This window comes from Anastrepha ludens, chromosome 2 (genome assembly GCF_028408465.1).
Source record: "Anastrepha ludens isolate Willacy chromosome 2, idAnaLude1.1, whole genome shotgun sequence".
NCBI lineage: Eukaryota > Metazoa > Arthropoda > Insecta > Diptera > Tephritidae > Anastrepha > Anastrepha ludens.
In genome coordinates, this window is record NC_071498.1 from 16,659,794 (window position 1) to 16,683,377 (window position 23,584).

Genomic DNA, 23,584 nt, shown 5'->3' on the forward strand with positions numbered 1-23,584 from the left:
GATTCGGGCCAATGATTCAACAGAAAATGGATTTGAAAGAAAATCAGAATATAATTCAGAATTTTATTTATGACGATATTCCAGGAGAAGATGACATGACTGTAATTGAATAAATTTAAATTTCTGTATTCTGTGTAAAAAAATATTAAATAAAAATACAAAAATATACTTTTATTTTTGCCCTCCCCCGAAAATAAGCTCTAGCGCGTATTTTGGACCAATAAAGAAAGTAAGTCAGTGTCTTATTTTAGGAAAAAGAGGGTAGTAGTACTTGCGAAAAATACTTGCATGGGAGTAATATTTAGTATTAAAAACAAAAATAAATATATATCAGTAATTTCCTCTTACCTCATTTGGATGTTGAGCCTCTCCACCTGTTGTAGTCCTGCTATCCTCCGTCTTTTTAGCCAAAGCGGAGGTGGAAGCATTTGTTTCGTTCGACCTATTGTTTGTTGTATTTAGTTTTGACTTATTGTTATTATTATTCTTCTTTGGTTTCGTCGTTTTATTCGTCGTTTGTTGATTTGTCGTTGCATTTCTGCTTTTCACTTCGGCTTGGCCTTGTGGCCGAATTTGAAGTGTTTGTAATTCCTTTTTAAGTTGCCCAATATAACGTTCTTTGGTTTTTATTTCCTCCAGCTGTTGAAATAGAAAACAAGAAATAATAAGCGACGTGTACTGCTAAATTCAGATCAATTGATTATTAAGTTTAATATTTTACTGATGTTTTTTGAATTAAATTAATAAATTGAGTACCAAAAAATTGCGCCATACTTAGGGCAATTATGTTAGGATGACGTCAGATGTACTACAAAATAAAGTAAACGCTCATCCAAAAACGAGATTGTCTGTAAAGTCGGTTTACTGAGAGATAGCTTAAGGTGACAACGTCATAAGAAAATACTAATGGAATGGTTGCATTTTTCAAAAGAAAATTTTAATGTTATTTGTTTCATAGATATTTTGTTTCATTTCCTACTTTTCCTATCATCGTCCTATTCTCAACAGAGAAAGGGTTCATTACCATGCACTTTGTCGTTCGTTCCTCGCTCTCGCTTGCAGTTCAAGCAAGGTAACGACGCATGAGCAAGATAACGACGCATTTTTTGGTGCGCGCAGCCGGCTACATCGAATTATAAGACGTTATCACGTCAAAAGAAAGAATATTATTTTTCACTTTTCTGGAGTACTCAGAATTTTTTCACTTTATTTGTAAAAACTTTTCCGGATGAGCACACTATTTACTGTATTCATAAAACCCATTTAACATGAAATTGCAATAAAAGCAATTTATGTGCAGTGTAAGCAAGTCGTGGGAAGATTTTTACCGCCAAAATTGTTTACCATTCTTCAAATTCTTTGTTTTTTTTTTCATATAGAATACGCAAAAACTCACAGCTGCCGAGAACAGGCGAGTGCGTAAAATCATACGACTCAGCTATTAAACAAATAAAGTCTGGCATTCCGCACAAAACACAACGCAGACACGGCAATCAACTGAAAAAGCAACAAGCGAAAATCTGCGCTGCCAAAAGGTGCGTACGCGCAGTAGATTACGAGGCGGCTGAGAAAGACAGCGAAAATTGGTGGTCTGCATGTTCGTGCATATTTCGATTCGGCATGCGGCTAGCACTTGTTGCCTGCGCAGCCATAAATCAAATGCAGCAGCGTGAATGGGTGCAACCGTAGGTACCGGTCCAGCTATGCACGCATAAATATTTACATTCATACATACGTACATATATGCATACATACATACATACATGCACAGATAGACTTTTGGATGCTGTCGATTTGGCAGTTTCATTCAAGTTTGGATTCAACGGTGAGCAAATGTTGACAATTGTTGTGACATATTATTGACAGGCACTGATAGGCGATAATTGAACGTGTTTCGAAGTTAATAATGGCAAAATGCTCTGAATAAGAGTGCAGTGCTGATTTCAATGAGTTAAAGGGTGCCCCTCTAAACTTATTGCTAGAGAAATGAAAAAATAAATGAATGGCTTTTTTTCTAAGTTTTAGGTCCAATTACGCAGTTTTGCGTCTAATATTGTCTATATAAAGGGTGGTTAAGTTTCAAGGGCCGGTGTTGATTTTGAATAAAATACAATTTTTTTAGGAAATTTTTGTCATTTCTCTTTATTATGATAATATTATTGTAGTATAATTCAATTACGTATGGAACAAAATATTGATAAAATGGACGCCGCGGCCTCGGCGGCACACCTCCATCCGATGGTTCAAATTTTCGATGCCGCTGAGGCATAATTGAGGTTCTATGCCGTTAATGTGCCGAATTACCTCATCCTTTAGCTCTTGAATTGTTGCTGGCTTATCGACGTACACCTTTTCTTTCAAATAACCCCAAAGAAAGAAGTTCAACGGTGTCAAATCACATGATCTTGCCTGCCAATTGACATCGCCGCGGTGTGAGATTATTCGGCCATCAAATTTTTCGCGCAAAAGAGCCATGTTTCGTTAGCTGTGTGACTAGGGGCACCGTCCTGTTGAAAATACATATCGTCCACATCCATATCTTCCAATTCGAGCCATAAAAAGTTCGTTAGCATCTCACGATAGCGTACACTATTCCCAGTAACTGCCTGACCGGCCTCATTTTGGAAAAAATACGGCCCAATGATGCCGCCGGCCCATAAACCGCACCAAACAGTCACTATTTGTGGGTGTATTGGTTTTTTGGCAATCACTCTTGGATTATCATTCGCCCAAACGCGGCAATTCTGCTTATTGACGAATCCACTGCGGCGAAAATGTGTCTCATCACTGAAGATGATTTTCTTCGATATGCATTGAACGCCCGATTTCATAATAAGCCGGGATAACTTTAACGCACTGCTCAATTGTGTGTCTTTCCATGGTACAAATTGAGTTAGTCTGAAATTAAAAAATGTCAAATGAAATGCAGAAAAAACTTGACGTTTAGGTGAGGTTCACATTCAACATCGGCCCTGGATATTTAACCACCCTTTATAAGTTAAGAAATTGTTTTGGAAATATGTACATATTTATCTTTCCTTTAAAAACAAACCCCAAAAACGAAAAATGCTGCTCACATAATTTTGGTGGCAAATTTCCAAGGCGAGGCTCGATTTATTTTCAAAACGTCTCACAGTTAGATTAGATTAGATTCGTGGGGGGTTGGACAAGTACAAGCACTCAGTCAGGAGACCATTGCACCATTGGGTGGTAAGACGTATAAATTAGTTGTAGGCCACTCTTCCACAAATCTCTTGGTTTCATTGATGAATCTTAAGAGTTCCAGAAGAGGAAGAGTATGAACTTTATCCATACTCAGTATATCGCAACCCAATATCCTAAGTCTGATTCCGAAAATCGCCGGACAGCTACAGAGAAAATGCTCTGCACTATCGTCATCCTCAAGACAGGCATCTATCGGGCTGGCGATGATCCCCATGGCAGCCATATGCTGATCACAGGCGTTGTGCCCTGTGATTACACCCACCAGTACTCTCAGATCCTTTTTTCTGAGTTTTAGGAGAAACGTCGCTATTTCCCTGTTTCTTTCTTTCAAAGCATTCTGCACGAGTTCCACCCAGACCAACGTCCTCTATGGGTAGGCCTCATGAAGTTGGCGATCCATAGTTGAATCGATACGATATTGACACCTAGAATGGGTTCAGGGCCTAGTGGCATACTTGCAGAGCCTTCATTAGCAAATTTATCAGCTAACTCGTTCCCTGTAATACCATAATGCCCAGGCACCCAAATAAGACTAACTTTGTTGTGTTTTTCAGCACTGTTCAGTTTTGTCTTACATTCACCGACTAACTTCGATGAGCAGCGTGGGTTAGCAAGACCTTTCAGTGCAGCTTGCCTGTCACATTCAAGATGGCATAGACGTAAGGAGTACCGTGGCCATCTGTCCTGTGGCATAGGAGTACTTAGTGTTTTCGTCTAAGTACCATCTAGATCCGCTACCATCACTGGTTTTGGATCCTTCGGTAAAGAAAGTGTGCTTAAATTCCGTTAATAAGTGCTCAGGACTTAACTATTGGTCTCTATCTGGGATCAAAACATCATACTTCCTACCGAAGCCAACGACAGGCACCCGATTGTACACTGGCATCGAGAACAGTGTGCACCGTTACGACAACTGGTGGTATATCTGACAGTGGCCAGTGCTTACTTCATATTCCCAGACTCCGTTAAACTCGAGCCTGTACGTCGCCTTCATTGCTTCCTTTCGAATTTGAAAATCTAGAGGTTGCAAGTTCAGAATAGCATTAAGGGCATCACCAGATGTCGTACTCATAGATCCTGTGATACCCAAGCACACACTTCTCTGTAGCCTGTTTAGGGGTTTTACTATGGAATTAACCATTGTAGCCTTCCACCATACTACAGAGGCGTAAGAAATAATGGGTCTAATCAGGGTGATGTACAAGCAGTGTACTATTGCCGGTCTTAGACCCCATGTCTCGCCAAAGGTTCTCTTACACTGCCAGAAGACTTTTAGTGTTCGAGAGACCTTCTGCTCGGCGTGCTTCTTCCAGGTAAGCTTACTATCTAGAATTACTCCTAAGTATTTAACCTCAGAAGACAGTTGCAGTGTTACCCCTTTCAATGCGGGTAGAAACAGGCCTTCCATATTGCGTTTCCTAGTGAAAAGCACCTGCATTTTATTGCATACAGCTTAAAGTGATCGTCCTGAGATTAATACGCACCCATAGCAGCTAACTGGCTACTGACTGGCTTATTCCATAACTGCCACGAAAGTAAATATCTACAAGTACTTCAATAGCTAAGCGACAATCCGGATGCTGTGCTCGATGATGGTGCCCTCAAAACACTTCGAGGAATGCATGACTTCACTTTCAATCGCATACGAGTTCTTTAATATAAAGCTCGTCTGGGTGCCTGGTCACAGTGAAAATGCAGGAAACTGCGAGCGGATGAGCTGGCCAAACAGGGGACTTGTGAGGTAGCTTCGCCGCAAATGGAGAGGATTGGAATCAAAAGTAGAGGAGCATTCGAAATTTGATAAAATTTGGTTTCTTAGTAAATAATGTTATTATGATTTAAGAAATTCGATCAGGGTTTTTCTAAATAAATACAATTTTGAAAAAAGCAGTTTTCTTTTCCCATATTTTGACACGAATTTATTTAAAGATAAAACAGCGGAAAATGATACGTGTAGGACCAATTGGATACTTTTGGTTGTGGAACCCAATTTCTACCCAACATTCCTTTGCATCTTGGGTTAGCATAAGATTAATGCCATTTAATTTTGGGAGATTAAAGCTTGGTATCTTGATTCTCTTAGTGAATAGCATCAGTTCAGTCCACAATCTGTGGCCCAATAGGTGAGTTCTGAGTTGCTGAGCTCTTCCCATAATCTCACTCTTCAGAAGGGCTACAACACCACTAAACTAGAGAGAGTGCAGAGAGGCATCTGTGGGCATCACTGGTGCTTGTAGAACATGTCCCACTGCTCCGCTCAACGTTATTCTGCACTTACTTCCTATGGATCTGCAGGTTAAATCCATTGCTGCTCAGAGTGGTTGAAGGAGATTGGCCTTTGGAGACAACTTCCTGTAGATCATAGTAGCATCTTGAAGCAGATCTCCCCTTCCTTCTTATATTCCCACTGACCTCTCCATCCGCAAACTGTGCTTTGAGGGTTGTGCTAGGACTATCTTTTCGAGCAGGTAAGATTGGAAAGAGGGAAGAGTCGGCACGGATATAGGAACCTCTGTTTTCACTGACAGATCCGAGATGGAGTCTGGAGTGGGAGCGGCCCCTTGATCGTTGTTAAAGGGAAACTGCACAGTTTCTTTCAAAAAAAAAGCGCAAGACAGATGTAGGTATGTCTCATCGTGTGCTATTTCGGAAACACTATGGCCTCAATAAGATATAAACAGACCGCTTAAGGTGATGGGAATCCCCCGCCATTCAATTTCCAAACTCATTGCGGTGTTCACTGGTCACTGGATGATCGGTACTCATGCGGAGAAGCTTGGAATTCCGTCCAACCCCTATTGCAGAAGCTGTGGGGATCCTACAGAGAAGTGCACCTGGGGTACTCTTGCCATATTACCTACCTACCTACCTATGGTTAGAAACATTCCTGAAACCATAAGCGCTATGTCATCCCCATACGCCACTGCTTCAATTCCCTTTCGGTTGAATTTGGTAAGAATATTGTTGACAACTAATTACCACAACAAAGGGGATAAGACCCCTCCCTGAGGGGTTCCCCTGTTAACAGAGCGTTCTCTATCCATTCGTTGGGACCTATGTCTGGGCCTAACACCGATTGATATGAATATTATTACTTTTGATGGCAGAGTTTTTTTTTTCATTTTTGTCGAAGTCTTCGCACTTTGTGTCGTCTCAGAATCGTGGCACTCACAAAATATTGTTCATAATTCGAAATGAGCTATTTTATGGAACACCCTTTAATTCAAATGGACATAGCACTGATGAGGGCCATATTTTCTGATACTATAGTATAATTACATATACAGATGCAGTTGGTTGGTTGCATATGCAAGTACGTGCACTTTATTTTCTTAATAAATAAAATATAAATTGAACTTTTTGAAAGAATTTTAAAGAATATCGGTGCTTGGTTTACTCCCTCTTCCGTCGAAACGAATTAAAGCAGCAGCCTGAAAATCGCCTGCAGCAACAAATTTATTTTAACAAAAAGCGGCGGAAGCCGAAATTACTTAACCGATAAGTGCACATCGAAGAATGCCGTCGCAGCAATAGAAGACAAGAAGAAGACGCACATTTGCCGCATGCAACATTCTATGATTCATCAAACAATTTTTGTTTGCTACACAGTGCGCGGGGGTTAAAATAATGTCTGTTTGGTCTCTTTTAAGCTTTCCAGATGCATGACTCACTCGTGGACAGATCTGTATATGTTAACAAATGGATGCGCTGCGTGTTGCTGAAGACAATTCGTGTGCAATGAGAAGGCTTCTTAATGGAGAATAATGCAAGTTAATCTTTCTCGTGTTTTACGGTGATAAAGCAGCAGTAAAATGTTTGATATATTTGTAATTTTAATAAATAAAAAAAACACATTAATTAACCTAAAGCCTAAATTTTCAAACATAGATCCTGGTTCTTAGTTATTTAATTGAAAAAAGTCATCATCATCATCGCTTCCTGTTTCTTCCACTGGAGCATAGAGCCTCAGTAAAACACCGCCATCTGATTCTATTTTTTGCGAGGAGATTTGTTTCGTCCCAAGTTTTTCCTGACGTTACAACTTCCTTCTGGAAAGTTCTCCTTTAAGTTTTTTCTGGACGGCCAACCGTGCGAACATCTTCCAATCCAGTGCTTGACGACAGATTTCATTTGCGTCCTTGTGAAGCGTATGCCCAATTCACCTCCATTTTCGCAGTTTTATCATGTGAGCTACCGGCCGAAGCATATGGGCCTCGTGATGCAAATGTTGGCTTGGGGACATAAAAAGGCATCCTGTCGCAGTCCTAATGGCAGCGTTTTGACAAGTCTGTAGCTTCGTGCACTGCGAATCACTGGTTCTAGGCGACCAGACTGGCACAGCAAAGTTTAATGCCTGAAATGTCGATAGCAACATTTCTTTTGCTTTACTCCAAGTGCTGCCGGCAAGCGATTTGAGGACCATGTTGCGATTTTGGACTTCAGTGGCCATAGCGGTTGTATGCGCTGAGAAGAAGAGCAAACTGTCGAAGGTAACTCCCAATATTTTAGGGTTGTTAACAGTCGGAAGTGGTGTGTCATCGACTTTTACCTTAAGTTGACCTCCTTTCTCTAAGTGGTGAAGAGGGTCGACGTGGGCTTGGGAAAGTTGTAGGATCCTCGCAGTAAAAAAACGAGAAAGGTAGGCGGGGTAGTTCTTTTCCTTGGCGCACAGGCCATCGATGTCATTGCCCGACGCCATTATCGTGCAGTCGTCGGCATAGGAGACCAGGGAGACTCCCACTGGAGGAGTTTTGAGATGCAGAAGTTAAAAAGCAAGGAAGAAAGGACACCACCCTGCGGATTCTCGTTACTTACAGGTGTTGGGCCCTCAGATTTTCAATATCCTGCGTAAACATCTGTTCACACAGCTATGAATTTAGTTTTCGATCCAATTATTTGTGGGCCAGGTTTTCGATCCATACAAGAGTACTAATAGTACATTTGTCTTAAAGGTCCGTAATTTTGTATGTACTCTGAGGATGCTCGGAGACCAGATAGCTCAGGCTGTGCATACGCGCCGTTCGCTTTATTTATTCTGGCGATAACGTCTAGTTTTGCACTGCCTTCAGCGGCAATTATACTACCCAAGTGGGTAAAGGTGTCAACCTTCTCAATTTGATTACTATTTAAGAGGAACGGGCGACTGCTGGTGGATCGAATTTTCATGGCTTTCGTTTTCTCGTGATTTATTTTTAGCCCTGCATAATGAGGTCGCGGTCGTCAAAAAAGCACTTGGAGAAGATCGATGGAGACGATCGATGTTGCGGGAACTAGCAGATGCCGACATTTCATGGGACGGTGCAGAAATAACAGCACAGAACCGTGTACGATGGAAGAGTCTTGTCGAAGCCCTATGCTCTATGCGAGAGGAGTGAACAAGGAAAACAAATTCAATGAGGTTGAGGATAGATCATCCATTTTGTTCTGCATATCGGTGTGTTTGACGAAGAGAAGGCATATATCATCAGCGTAGGCAAGGTCTTCGAGATGTTCATAGAAGTTCTAATAAATATTTATTTTTATTTATTTACTTATGTTTAAAAATCATACACACAGTGGCTCAAACGCACAGTAAGTTCTACAGTAGTTACCGCGAACCACTAAAAAACCTTCGGACCATAGCGGAACCTTCTGAAAAAGTGGAAAGCTGTTTTTGAGCTTTACAGGAATACAAAAAGAAGCCAGAAAAGTAGGCAGATTAACTTGAATATAGTGCATGTGCAATATTGGCATTCACTGTATATGTCCCACACGCAATCAAATTACCAATAATTACATGCCATTAAGTAAGACCTTGCAACTGAAACAGTCCTCGCCAAATTCTGCACGCAAATGACGTTGAAAGTTTTATTTATACGAGAGTTGCTGCTTAAGCTCTGAGAACAGAAAATTGCATTATTACTTATAAAAATATTTTTCATGCAGATCCCTACACTTTTAAGCAATTTTCAAAAAAAATTTCCCACTCCCACTGAGTTAACTCTAAAAGAATGCGGTTTGAGCGGACCAACCGCGTCTTTAGGTATCGAAAAATCCTGATTTTGTTTCTATTTTTGATCAAATCAAAGAAATCATTGGGTATCTAGTAAAGACTGTTCGGCGGATGTCTATTATTTCGCCGTTGCATGCTCCAAAAATTCACTTATTGAGTCGGTGTGCGATAGCTTGCATTGTTGTAGCGGAAAATGATTTTTCTGCTGCCATTAGTTTACCTTTTTTTACTGAATACCTGCTGGGGTACCATACAGAATTGATTATTTTTTGGTGCTCTACTGATACGGTGCCAACATATCCAATTATATCGGAAAAACTGAGAGCCACGGGGTATGGAGATGTATTGACGCATATAGCCCGCCTTTTAAGACGCGTAGGGGTCGATAGTTGTTTAGTTTCGGGTTTATGGTGCCATAACTCATTCCACTTCAATGATTCAGAAACAGGGGACTTGGGTTCCTTGTGAGTTAAAACCAAGAAATGTTGAACGTCGTTTTTTCGCCTGTGAACAACAGCGAAGGGGTTTCTTCATCGCATCGTGACGGGTGATGCAAAATGGATTCATTACAGCAATCCAAAGAAAAAGAAGTCATGGGGACTACCCGGTCATGCTTCTACGTCGTCGCCTCGGCCGAATATTCACGCCAGGTGAATATTCACGAAGGTTATGCTATGTATTTGGTGGAACCAAGTTGGTGTTTTTTATTATGAACTGTTAAAACCAAGCGAAACCATCACTGGGGATCGGTATCGACTTCAATTGATGTGATTGAGGCGAGCACTGCGCGAGAAGCGGCCGCAAATGAAAAAGTGATTCTACAGCATGACAAAGCTCGGCCTCACGTTGCCAAACCTACCTGGAGACACTGAAATGGGAAATCCTCCCCCACCCGCCTGTTCTGATCGATGGTACATGGCCTAGCTAACCAGCAGTTCCATTCATATGAAGACATCAAAAAATGGCTTAATGCGTGAATAGCCTCAAAAGATGAACAGTTTTACAGTGACGGTATACGAAATCCGCCAGAAAGTTGGGAAAAAGTAGTAGCCAGCGATGGGCAATACTTTCAATGATTCACTTGTAACCATTTTTTCAGAATAAAGTTGTATTTTCATCAAAAAAGCAGCGAGAACTTAGTTGGGCACCTAATAATAACAATGAACAAACGAACTCATAACAACGATTTTCATTGAAAATGTCAAACTTTACTATGAAAATGTCAGCTTGACGTATTCACCTTAGTGATGCATACCTCAAAGCTTCAGTAACAATTGACTGAGTAAATTTAAAAAAATACCTCGGGTCATCCAACTAAGTTTGAAGCTTAAAATTGGAAGTTTTACTCTCTTTCGATTACTTAAAACTATCTCACTTGTGTTCCAAATTTTGTATTTACTAATCCGGTGGCAGAGGAGCGCGACTTATGTACAATCGAAAGTGATGGCTTTCAGATCAAATTCATTGGATAATCGGCAGATAAAAAATCGTATGAAAACTAAAGTACTTTTACAAAGTTTGAAGGACTATTTGCTTGCGACGATTCCTGGTCCATCTCTGGTTTTTAGAATATATACGCAGTAGCTCTGGAAATATGTACTTTATATCTCTTCAAGCATAACTTATTTGAAATTTAAAATGCCACAAGTTCGATCAACACTTCACTGCAGCGGCACAGCCTGCTCGTGTAGTCGATTTAAAATGTGGAAGAAATAAAAGCAATGTTTAATTCACCGCATTGAAATTTTCCGCTTATCAACATACTACTAAATATTTTAGCTACTTTGTTGATATGAACGTAACTTCCTAGTTTCAAACTCAATCCCAAACAATACAATCAAAGAGACAAATTTGCATATCTCTTCTTACAATCTGAATGGTAATTGGCATGGCAATGCATCGAGGCATTGAAATCACAGTAGGCAAAGTCATAACTTATCCGGAAAACTCAAAATTGGAGTTTGCTTTTCAATTTGCTTATTATTAAATTTTAGTATAATAAAGCGCAAGTCTGAAGCTGCTAAAAACTCCCATTAAGTTTTTACAATGGTGTTTCCTCTAATGGTGTTGCGCATTTCCTTCATAAAAAAAAAATTTCATGCATTTTAAATATGGAGAAAATACTAATGAAAAAAATTATTATAAATAATCAACTGAACTTTTCAGCAACTTTAAGCTGGCACTTTGTTATACTAAATTTAATAAGCTATGAAACTGCATATAAAAAATCTTTCAAGAAATTATAATTAAAACCCATGAAATTAGGTTAAAAAGATTGTGGAATTTTCAAATTGGATATATCTGGTTTTTGTTAGACAATTAGCTAAACTTTTACATAAAACTGATGAATATTCTAAGAAAAATAGTAAAACTTGGTTAGAATGTTGATGTGTTCTCATTTAACGCAGAGTTTATTTGAGCTCTTCGTGGTTTTTACTCAACATAGCTGATGGATTAAGCCTCAAACTCCCTATGTGGGCTAGTCTAAGTCTAATAAGAACAGCGTTTACTAGAGGGTTCTCCAATAAGAGGTGTTATTTTGATAAAATATCAACGGTTTCGTTGCTTGTGTGGCACGTAGCGCCGTCTTGTTGAAAATAAACGTTGTCCAGATCAATAGCATCCAATTCCGGCCATGAAAATCGTTAATCATCTCTCCTTTCACCGTAACTCTTGTATCAGTTTCATTTTCGAAAAAGTAAGGTCCAATAACTCCGCCGGACCATAAACCGCACCAAACAGTCACACGTTGAAGATAGAGAGGCTTTTCAACAATAACTTTTGGATTTTCTGAGCCCCATATCTTGTTGACGTAGCCACCGAGATCGAAATGGGCCTCATCACTCAAGATGATATATCAATGGAATTCCGGATCATTTTCATGCATTTCAACGACCCAATCAGCAAAGACACGACGTTATTGATGATCGGCCGGCTTGCGTTCTGGTGTTAACTGGACTTTATAAGCCTTAAGACCTAAATCTTTATGCAAAATACGGTCAAACTACGGACGTTTGTGGAATGCCTAATTCCAAAGAACGACGAGGAATAAACAAACCTGGGTTTTCTTCAACACTATCGGCTACAACAGCAATATTTTCGGCTGTTATTGTGCGACGTGCACGTGTTTTATTCTTCCCATCACCAACTTGTCCCAACAGCTCGAATTTTTTCACCAATTTCTGTATTGCGGTCCGACAAGGTGCTTCACGATGACCCAAAAATGTTCGAATTTTACGAACCGTCTCTGCCAAATGTTCGCCATTTTTATAATGGATTTTAATAATTTCAATACGTTGTTTAAGCGTTTATCGTTCCATTTTTACTAATGACGTAGTTTCTACTTGTCAAATATCAAAAAATGACAGATTCAAAAGTAACATCTACCGAAATAGCGGGCTACTCAAAATAACACCTGTTATTAGAAAACCCTTTATAATGCGCTCATAAAAACGGCATACACTGGATTTGGAGGTGATAGCGGAAACAACAATGAGTTGAGTGAGGGTTCGTGATCCTCTCTGCCTAAATTAACGCTAATGGACAAAGAACACTGAGGGCCATATAGCGTTTGCTTTTTGAACCACCTATTTTTTTGAGAATGGTAACACAAATGACATGTCAAATATATTCATAATTTACTTAAAGGTTTGACATTTACGAAATGGGACGATATACGCTTGAACAAAATTAGGAAATATTGAAAACCTATTTCCAAAGTGGTGAGTCTTCTGCTTTTCTGATGAAGCTCATTTTCATATCAATAAGCAAAATTGTCGGATTTGGGGCTCAGAAAATCTACTCGTTACTGTAGAGAAGCAAATGCATTCACAACAAGTCACTGTTTGGTGCGGTTTTTGGTCGGGCGGCATCAACGGGTCATTTTTTTTCGAAAAAGAGCGAGGAGCCGCGGTTAGAGTAAATGACGAGCGTTACCGTGACATTCTCAACGAGTTTTTGTTTCCAAAAATTGAAGAGTATGACATGGACGACATTTGGTTTCAACAGGATGGTGCAACTTGTCACACTGCCAAAGTTACACTCGAACTTTTGGCTACCGTTTTTGAAAACCGAATAATCAGCCGAAATTCCGATATCAATTGGCCGCCTCGGAGCTGTGTTTAAGCCCGTTGGACCATTTTTTGTGGGGAGCCGTTAAGGACAAATATGCGAACCATCCAGAGACGATTGATGCTTTAAAACACGAAAACGAAGTTGCCATTCATGAAATCGTGGCAGTCATTTGAACGATATTTTTTTTCATTCAGAAATGACAATGTTCAATCATCAAAATAGAAAGAAAAGTTTTAAAAAATATTGATTAGTTTTTTTTTATAGCCGATTCAAAAAGCAAATTTTACATGGCCCACTCTATATTTTTGCATGTTTTTCGCTCTATTATTACAACGTTTGTTTAAACTCACTAACACTTATACATAATGAAATTCTGTGGAACATACAGGTCTGTCTATGAAGCAAATAATGCGTAGCAGTTGTTACAAATTATCAAGTTTTGATGAGAGAGCAAAATGTCACTTCATTCAAAGGGGAAGCTGCAAGTTTTTACTGGATACATTTTTACTTGTACGAATTTGCAAGTAAGAAAAACAGCTGATCGCAAAGTAAAAATAAACGCGAATTGGAATTTGTGAACAAAATCAAAATGATCAATTTAAATAACAATGGGGAATGCAAGTAAATATTTCATATTTTAGATAAAATTTATAAAGTTGAATTGAAGTCATATATCACAAAGGAGTCGGCCAATGTTGCAGAGGTATATATATACTTCTGAACCACAGCCTCCAGTCAACGTTGCTGCAGTTTTCGAAATACAAATCGCATCTCTTTGTGTTTTTTGCTTGTACTTCTTGGTTATTAACTAATTTGGCAATCTATACTATAAAGGTACGTTGTCCGCGCATCACTACGAAACGACAACACCAAATGACGTAAACATTTTTATACATTCATAGTTTCACTCAATGAAGGTTATAGGCATGTTTTTATGATGGAACTCCCTTCCCACAGCCCCCAGGCCGCGCCATCAGTCTCATTCGTCACTGATAACCGAATATTTGCTTAAATTTAATCTAAAAAATCTTAGTTTTTCCTATTTCCCACTATTTATAGCACACTCTAGACTTCATAATCCGCATAAGCTGTTCAACTAAGACCCAAATGCGAAGTTCAAAAACGGTTTGAGATAGATAATTAATAAAAATAATTTTGCTTGATATTTTTCTGATTGGTTGTTTTGATTTTATTCAACGAGGCATAGCAACGGATGCCGGGTATTGTCATATTATGGTTATTATTGTAATAAAAAATTATTTTCTATGAAATTATTGTTTGTAATTCTTTTATATACATATCCTAAATCCCTCAAAACTACTCCTACGCGAGCGGGGCCGCGGGTTAAAGCTAGTCTGCAATATATTCATATATATATTACATGCATAGACCGAGGCAAGGAAAATATGAGGAAAGCTCATATATTCCTATCTTCTTCATATTCAATTTTTTCATTTATTTTATTGGGCTAGAATTTAGTATAATGCCGATCGCTTTGGAAAAAACGGTAAAAAGGGGGTGATAGAGGGGTGTATCCCCATCTTAAAACTGAAAACAGAACCTGCCGGAGGCTTATAGTTTTTAAGTAATTTAATGTTAAAGTTCTATAATTTAGCGAAAAGTTGGTGTTGCCATACACCTGAAATGAAAACGAAGTTCGCACGCAGGGATGTTCAGTGGAAGGTTCATTGTAAAACTGCAGTATTTTTTGCTGTAATTTAAAGTTGAGAAATGAATTTGAAAATAAAAACATACAACTCATTTAAACTTAAAAACAATGATATTAAGCGTATCACAAAAAATAATAAAGTAATTAAAATTAAATTAAATTAATTAACACAGTATTTTTGCGTGGAACTCTTAATCGCGTAGGCGGCCTTCGGCCGCGCTTCAAAAAAATAACCCTCATCAGTCCAACTCCGGCTACGCAATCCACAGTATTTTTGCGTAGAACTCCTTTTCGCGTGGGCGGCCTTCGGCCGCACTTCAAAAAAATAACCCTCATCAGTCCAACTCCGGCTACGCAATCCACAGTATTTTTGCGTAGAACTCCTTTTCGCGTGGGCGGCCTTCGGCCGCACTTCAAAAAAATAACCCTCATCAGTCCAACTCCGGCTACGCAATCCACAGTATTTTTGCGTAGAACTCCTTTTCGCGTGGGCGGCCTTCGGCCGCGCTTCAAAAAAATAACCCTCATCAGTCCAACTCCGGCTACGCAATCCACAGTATTTTTGCGTAGAACTCCTTTTCGCGTGGGCGGCCTTCGGCCGCGCTTCAAAAAAATAACCCTCATCAGTCCAACTCCGGCTACGCAATCCACCGTATTTTTGCGTAAAACTCCTTTCCGTGTTAAAACCATTGAACCCAAAATTAAAACGTCATATGCGTGTATGTAGTAAGCAGGCACAATAACCCCCATTCCCATCATTAACACTAAACTCAAGTACTTAATTTTTGTTTTCATTTGCAGGCATCCGGCAACACCATACTGTTGTAATTCCAATCTTCTTCTTGTTCGCGCTTAAAATTGGAATGTGATTGCATAGGCAAATGAATTTGCATTTAATTTTAATAGATATAATTAGAATATTAGCATAAAAATCGGTACAAACACGCGTGTGAGTGTATATTTGGTGATTTATAGTGAAATGTTAAAAAATATAGAGTGTAATGTGGCAAATTATACTGATCTTCCCAAGGGCATTTTGAATGTAAATAATTAAAAAATTATTATTCTCCGATTAATTTAAAGTTATAAAGAGTGTTCCTTAACACCTCACTAACATCTCCACCAAGTTTCATTAAAAAAAACATTATAGTTTGCCAGAAATTCCAAGATCGGCATTGTTCTAAATTCCAGCCTTTTATTGTATTTGTTTTTTTTTTTTTTGACACACCGCACTAAAAAATTTGTGAATTATAATGCTTTGATACATAAACTATTATTTAAAATTTAGAATGAATTTTCATGCAAAACCTTCATCACCAGCAACTCCCCCTTTCCGCTTCAACTTACCAGACGTGAAATTTCAGTTTTGGCAGATTTAGTTAATTGAGTCAATCGGATTTCATAGGTATCTCTCAATGTGCGCATATCAGCTGCTTTACGTCTATCAGCATCGCCATTGATCTGTAATTATCAGCGATTTTCAAAGTTTCAATAATTTTCCTATGTGAAGGTAAGTGTGGGAAACGGAACGATAAAACAACACAGACAGCCGGTAACGAAAGTTAGTTGGTACAAAAGGCAACAGTGGCACCAGATGAAATTTATACAAATTCGGGTTCTCTTAAACACAGAAAAATCAGCGGAATATTAGCGATCATGCATGTTAGTGCGGATACAAATAGCAGAATAGTTTCATAAAAAGTTTTATTTCAACTATTATTTCATATTTTTTTATTAATGAGTTTGCTGTAATAAATGTGACTGATGTAATAAAGTTTTTTTTTTTTTGGCTTTTCGGAAAATTTCATATTTTATTTTTATTTTTATGTTTTTATTTATGCGTTGCCTGAAGAACAATTTCATAACAAAATAATTTTTTTTGCCTGCGACATTAAAAAATGTAATAATTTTTTTTTTAATTGCAAAAAATGGCATACATTTTTTTGTTGTCTTATATGAAATATTTTTTGTTAATCGCTGCCTGCGATATAGAAAAATTTCATAAACAAATTTTTTTGTTTTTGTCTTAATATGTATTAAATTTTTTTTTATTTATGAGCTGCCTGCAGTATTAAAAAATGTACTACATTTTTTTTTTGTAATTCAAAAAAGTTTTATACAATTTTCTTTTGTCTTATATTTTATAATTTATTTATGAAAACGAATGTTGGCACAAAAGTCACCAGATGATATTTATACAAATTCGGATTCTTTACAACACAGAAAAATCAGCGGAATATTAGCAAATTTTTTTACTTGAGTTGCCTGCGATAAAAAAAATTTAAAAAAAATTTCATAAAATTGAAAAACAACTTTTTGGAAAACAAAAACTTTTTTTTGACTCATATGTAATGGATTTTTATTTATGCATTGGCAGCGATATTGAAAAAGGTAAAAAAAAAATTGTTTATATCTAATGTTTTTTATTTAATTTTATTTTTTATGAATTTTTTTTGTTTTTGACCATAACAATTTGTTTTTGTCTCATAAGTAATGTTTCTTTTATTTATGCGTTGCCTGCAATATTAAAAAATATTAACCAAAAACTTAAATTATTATATTTAAATTATTTAAATTTATTTTTTTATGATTTTTTTTTTTTACTATAAAATTTGCTTATATCTCATATTAAATGTTTTTTCATTTATGAGTTGCCTACGATATTAAAAAAGATTAAACCAAATTTGTTTCATATGTAATGTTTTTTATTTAATTTTATTGCTTTATGAAAATTTTTTGGACTATAAAATTATTTTTTGTATCTCATATTAATTTTTTTTATGCGTTACATTTTTTTTGTCAAATATTAATTTTTTTTTATTTGCGAGTTACCTGCATTTGTTTTAATATAATTTTTAGTTTTTTTATTTATATTTGATATTAAAAAAATTTTCCAAATTTTTTTTTTTTTTGTTTTTGCACTTAACATTTTTTATTTACGCATTGCCTGCAATTTTAAAAAAGGTTAAAAACAATTTGTTTTATATGTAATATTTTTTATTTAATTTAAATTTTTATAAATTTGTTTTTGGACCACACGCTTTTTTTTGTATCTTATATTAAATGTTTTTTTTTTCATTTATGAGTTGCCCGCGATTTAAAAAAATGTATTTTTTTAATTCAAAAAAATTTCATAACATTTTGTTTTTCATATATGAAATGTTTTTTTGTTTTTATTTGTGAATTACCTGCATTTTTTAATATAAATTTTCGTCTTTTGCCTTATATTTAATAATTTGTTTTTTTTTTTTTTGAGTCGCCTGATACATTTTCTGTAATTCAAAAAAATGTCCAATTTTTTCTTTTTGCATTTAATATTTTTTTTTATGCGTTGCCTGCAAAATTAAAAAAGGTCAAACAAAAATTTGTTTTATATGTAAAGTTTTTTATTTAATTTTATTTTTTTATGAAATTTTTTTGGACTATAGAACGTTTTTTGTATCTGATATTAAATTATTTTTTATTTATGAGTTGCCTGCGATATTAAAAAATTGTTTACATTTTCTTCAGATCACAAAAATAAATTTTTTTTGTCAAATATTAAATGTAGAAAAATTTTATAAAAAACAATTTTTTGCCATATATTAATTTTTTTTTTCGTGAGTTGCCTGAATTTTTTTTATTATTTCGTTTTTTTTTTTTGCCTCATATTTAATAATTTGTTGTTTTTTTGAGCCGTCTAATATCTTTTTTTTGCATTAAATATTTTTTATTTACGCGTTGCCTGCGAATTTTCTTAAATTTTTTTTTTTGCATTTAACATTTTTTATTTATGCGCTGCCTGCAAATTTTCCAACATTTTTTTTTTTCTTTTTTCATTTAATATTTTTTATTTATAAGTTGCCTGCGAGCCAGAAAGAACCCTAACCCAATTTAAAATATTGACGCTGGTTATTATGGACTTTAATTAATGCTAAGTGCGGTATCGTTGCCTGTCGCAATATTTTTTCGCTCATAAAATAAGCAGAATTTAGCCTCCAGCAACACTATTTGCCATCCCGCCCCATTTTCGAATTGTCCTGCTGTTTATTTTGTGATAGCGCGATAACACGCCTGCAATTGTTGCACCAATGGCTCTAAAAATAAATAATAACAACATCAACTGTCGAATGCATAATAAATGGATTACATTAATGAAATTAATCATGACATTAGCTTTCATCAACTCCTGAAAGCCATACATAACACGCACACACAAACTCGTATGCATGCTACCACATATGCGCGAGTGTATTTGTAAAAAATATTCCATTAATGCATTTTCCTAACGCCAGCTGTGTTCCATCCATCTATAAAAACCATTGGCCACCAACGGAGTGCCAACAGTTGCTCCGCTTGTTTTTGCTCGTCTAGGCACAATGCCACTGTCGCTTTGGTACGCGCTCCTCAGCGTTTCGACATTTTGCAGCCTTAACTCCGCTCAGCCGTTGCTAGAAAGTTCTGATTCTGCGAATTCTGCGACAAAGAGGGCATTAATCGATAATGCCAGCAGCATTTTGTGCAGTTTCCAAACGAAATTGGTCTATGTTTATTTCGAAAATGAAACATCTTTCGGTTATTCGGGTGAAATATTGCGGCACTTGAGTGATTGCAGCACTTCATACGTAACGATGAGGTGCGTGGAAACAAGTAGCATAGGAAAAAAATATATTTTCGTACAAAACTATTTATTAACTACCAGTACTCCAACATCCAATCATTACTAATTATGGCCTTTCTTTCGAACAGAAACCGCGTTAAGACCCAGCCATTGGAGCTCGTCAACAACGACGGCGTACTTATGTATCTGGTAATGATCTACAACGACGCCAACCAGCAAATCAACCTCTCAATACTACAAAAGCGATCTGCAGCGAAGTATCGCTCGCATGTGATTGTGCTTATCAACAATTCGGATGCCATCACCGAGGCTTGGTTGCGTCGCACCTTTGCGATCTTCTGGCAGATTTGGTATCTCAACGTTGTAATAATGTTTGAACGCGAAAGCGAGTTGCACGTCTATAGATACAACCCGTTCGCCGACGATTTGCTTATAAAAATTCATTTAGACCAGCGCACGCTACCGCACGGGGACGAGCTCTTTCCGAAGAAGCTGCCGGATATGGGCGGCAAAACGTTGCGCGTGTGTATGTATTACGACGAAGTGCGTGCCATCTTCGAAAATGGCAACGACAACCAACGCATAACCGGTAGTGATGGACTCATGTCCGCGTTTATCGCGGAACGGTTCAATGCTAAGCGTGTCATAAATCGTGTCAGTAGCTTTGGTAACTTTACATTGAAAGCGGATATTTGTTTCCAGGAAATTGCGCAGGAGATAGACGACGTGGCATTAAATACACGTTTCCTGGCGGTGGTGACTTTTTTACGACAAGTTGAATATACGATCGTGCACGGCCGCGATGATCTGTGCATGTTAGTGCCCAAGGCCAAGATCGCAACAACATTTTGGAATCTGTTTCGTTCCTTCACAGTGCCGGTTTGGTTGTCCATATGTCTGTCGATACCGCTGGCCTACCTATTTTGTAATTTAGTGCATCTGCGTCTGCATAAGTCGGAATGCGATCTACTTCAATTGTACGCCACCACACTAACAATGCCATTGACGCGAACTCCGACGCGCACCCCGCTGCGCATATTTCTTTTTTATTGGCTCTTCTACGGCATGTTGATTTGTAATGCTTTCAAGGGGAATCTCACAAGTAGTCTCGTCTTTCGCACTTATCTGGAGGACATCAACACCCTAAAGGATTTGGCCGAGTCACCTTATGACATGCTGATTTTTTCCAGGCATATCAAACATATAAATCGTTCACTGAACATTAGTAATCCCTACGAAGCCATTATCAAGCGCAAAGTAGTTGTTGTGCCCGACGAATACTTTGTAGGTAAAGTCCAAGAAAATAACCTGGCATACGCGTATCTCCTAAAAAGTCATTTTGCGGTGTTCCAAGCGAACGCGCGTGTTCACTCATACTGGGGCAGACCGCTCTTCCATGTGATGTCCACTTGCCTGGTGCCATTTCATGCTGTCTACATCGTGCCTTATGGGTCGCCATATTTGGGCTTTATTAACACGCTGATACGCAGCTCGCACGAGTTCGGCTTTAGCATCCATTGGGAGCGGCTCATGAACGCAGCCTTCATAGAGTCTGGGAAGAAGACCGTTCGCAATCCCATGAACGCCGACGATCCGGTTGTGCTTAATTTGGCGCATTTTCAAACGGCTTTCGGTCTGCTATTGGTTGGATTGACAATAGCTTTGGTAATATTTGTATGGGAGCTCTTTAAACATCGAAGTTCACAGATTTTGGAAGAAAAAAAGTGCGATTTCAGTGTGCACTTTATAAAAGCTAAGGCAATGACATGAATTGTTGAAAAGTCACTTAACTGTTTCGTGATGCGTAAATAGGACTATGCGAACTATAAGAACTATGAAAAGCCTGCAAAGTTTACATTTTAAAAATAACATTTCGGTCGTTTTGCGCTTTACTTTACGCTTAGTGAAAGTGAAATACAACCCACAAATAACCCACAAAAACAAGCACGCAAGAAAAATATTAGTTCATGCCGTAAATCTAAGGCCGCATGCAAAACCGATTTCTTTCGCTTACCATTTTTCGCTCTTCTAAAGCTCTATTCGCCTCTTTCAGCGCTAAAACTTCATTTGTCAGTCTTTGTACTTCGTAATTGGTTACATTGCCAGCTGTGGCCGCATTTGGCAGGTTCTCAGCGCTAACTTCTGTTGGCGGCTTCTTGGCACCAACCAGCGGCGTTGTGTTGTTCTTCTTCGTAAGCTCCACGGCATTTTGTAGTCTCTTTACTTCATTTTTCCATTTTCGTGTCTCCGACTCATTTTGTGCGCTATGAAAAAAATGTGTTTTATAGAATTCACGAAAAGCACACAAACACACACACACACTTACCGCAATACACGCACAGCGCCCCTTTCGGTTGTCAAGCTGGACTTCAGTTCATTGATTTCCAGCCTCAGCTGTTCTGTGAGCGCATTCAGCTTTTGTATGGTCTGCACATTTTCCTGCAGTTTGCGTTTGAGGCGCGGTGGTGGCGCTGCTGTAGTGGCGCCTGTGGCTGTGACTGCACCCGCCGCTGTTGACACTACAACATTCGCATGCATCTGTTTATTAGGCGCTGCGGCAGCGGAATTGTGTGAAGTATTCGATTTGGTGCCACCCCAGCGCTCGGCGCGTTGTGCCACGCCCACACTGACATAGCTTTGTGTGGCCGATTGCGGCACTGGCTTGGGCAGTTCGCTGATGTGCAATTTGCCGCGACAATTAAGCTGAATGCCTTCGATGCGTGTGCGCTTCTCCTGGTGGACCGAGTCGTTGACGGATGTGAGCGAGGCAGAAAGCTTCTTCTTGCGTTTCAGTTTGTTCTTGACTTCCTGCCACTCACCGGCGCCAGGATCATCACAGTCTTGGGTATAGCTTATGAGCTGTGGCGCATCGATGCCGCCCATTTTGGTGTTCAATTCTTTGTATTTCTGTTGACGTTGCTTGACCAGTTGGTAGCTTTCACTCAAACTATTGGCCAGCTTCGTAAGGATTTGCACATTTTTGGGATTAACGCCACAACCAGCGACGCCATTGGGCAACTGGGACGACGCTGGCGTAAGTGTAGCGTTTTTTCTGTCGTTCTTTCCATCTAACACGCTGCTAGAGGTCGTTGTTTTTGTATATTTATCTGCCATTTTTACTCTCTAATTGATTGTAGTTGATTCATACAAAGATATAATATGTAAATTCGTGATTTGTATGAATTTCGTTGAATAGGTATGAAATACTAAATTCTAATTGTATGGTAAGTCCGACCCGTTCGAAAGTTACTCGCCGTCTCGTTTTACTTTATTGCAATTCAATTACTGCAAAAACTGCTACTTGGCTTAAGCGATCAATTTCTAGAAATTGAATTTTCATCTGTGCAGTGCGTGCGTATATATACATATGTATGTATGTATGTATATGTATGTATTTGTCACTTTTCTTATACTTGAGTGCGGTGCCTGTAACTCAATGCTAATTTTCCAATTGAGTTCGGTGATTTGTTATAAATAAATAAATATTAATCGAATGCTGTTTCTCTCAGATTTATTGTCTGCTACTTCCTCTTTAATATAAAAAAGAATTTTCAGCTAATTAGCATTTCCGTTTCCTTCGCTTAATTTGTATGTGCGGATGCTTTCTTTGGTCTCAAATCTGCGCTTTATTTCATTTGTCCGCATACAATTCTAAATGGCACTTCTTGGGATTCCTTAGACGCGTTTTATCTGTAAGAAAGGAAAAAATGTAAAACATCGCATTAGTCTCGTTGTCTTGTTATTGAATTATATGGATGTACCTATGTATGTTGGAAAAAAAATATAAAATGTTAATAAAATGAAAAATGTGCGTATGCAGTTATGTCTCTTATTGGAAAATATTTTATTATTTATTTTATTTATTAATTTATTTTCTTGCATTATCCCACTATTTGTGTGCAATTATTGCCATTAAGCAGCGCACCTCGATTGCGAGCCATTCAAAGCACGCATTTGTTAAACTGCCTAAAACTATGCAATGGAATTAAACGAACTGCTAGATCTTCGGTCGTGAATGCTTTTC

The 23,584-nt window shown here is 38.0% G+C and overlaps 2 protein-coding genes across 4 annotated transcripts in view; one reads left to right on the forward strand and one right to left on the reverse strand.

Moving 5' to 3' along the window:
* Positions 1-313: 313 nt before the first annotated feature.
* LOC128863613 (janus kinase and microtubule-interacting protein 2-like) overlaps positions 314-23,584 on the reverse strand; it is a 112,974-nt gene continuing 89,703 nt past the window's right edge. For 2 of the 3 annotated variants that reach the window (XM_054102863.1, XM_054102854.1), the window contains exons 2-5: positions 21,887-23,250; positions 21,575-21,824; positions 16,308-16,421; positions 315-639 (exon numbers count right to left, since the gene is read on the reverse strand). In XM_054102863.1, coding sequence (XP_053958838.1) covers positions 331-639; positions 16,308-16,421; positions 21,575-21,824; positions 21,887-22,674 — 1,461 coding nt within the window. In that variant the 5' untranslated portion in view covers positions 22,675-23,250 and the 3' untranslated portion in view covers positions 315-330. Of the gene's footprint in view, positions 640-16,307; positions 16,422-21,574; positions 21,825-21,886; positions 23,251-23,584 lie in introns of all 3 variants that reach the window. The other variant, XM_054102872.1, reaches the window with a different exon arrangement.
* Positions 19,556-21,330, forward strand: LOC128856081 (uncharacterized). The gene is made up of 2 exons (XM_054091457.1): positions 19,556-19,575; positions 19,689-21,330. The coding sequence occupies exons 1-2, from the start codon at positions 19,571-19,573 to the stop codon at positions 21,328-21,330; spliced, it is 1,647 nt and encodes a 548-aa protein (XP_053947432.1). The 5' UTR covers positions 19,556-19,570.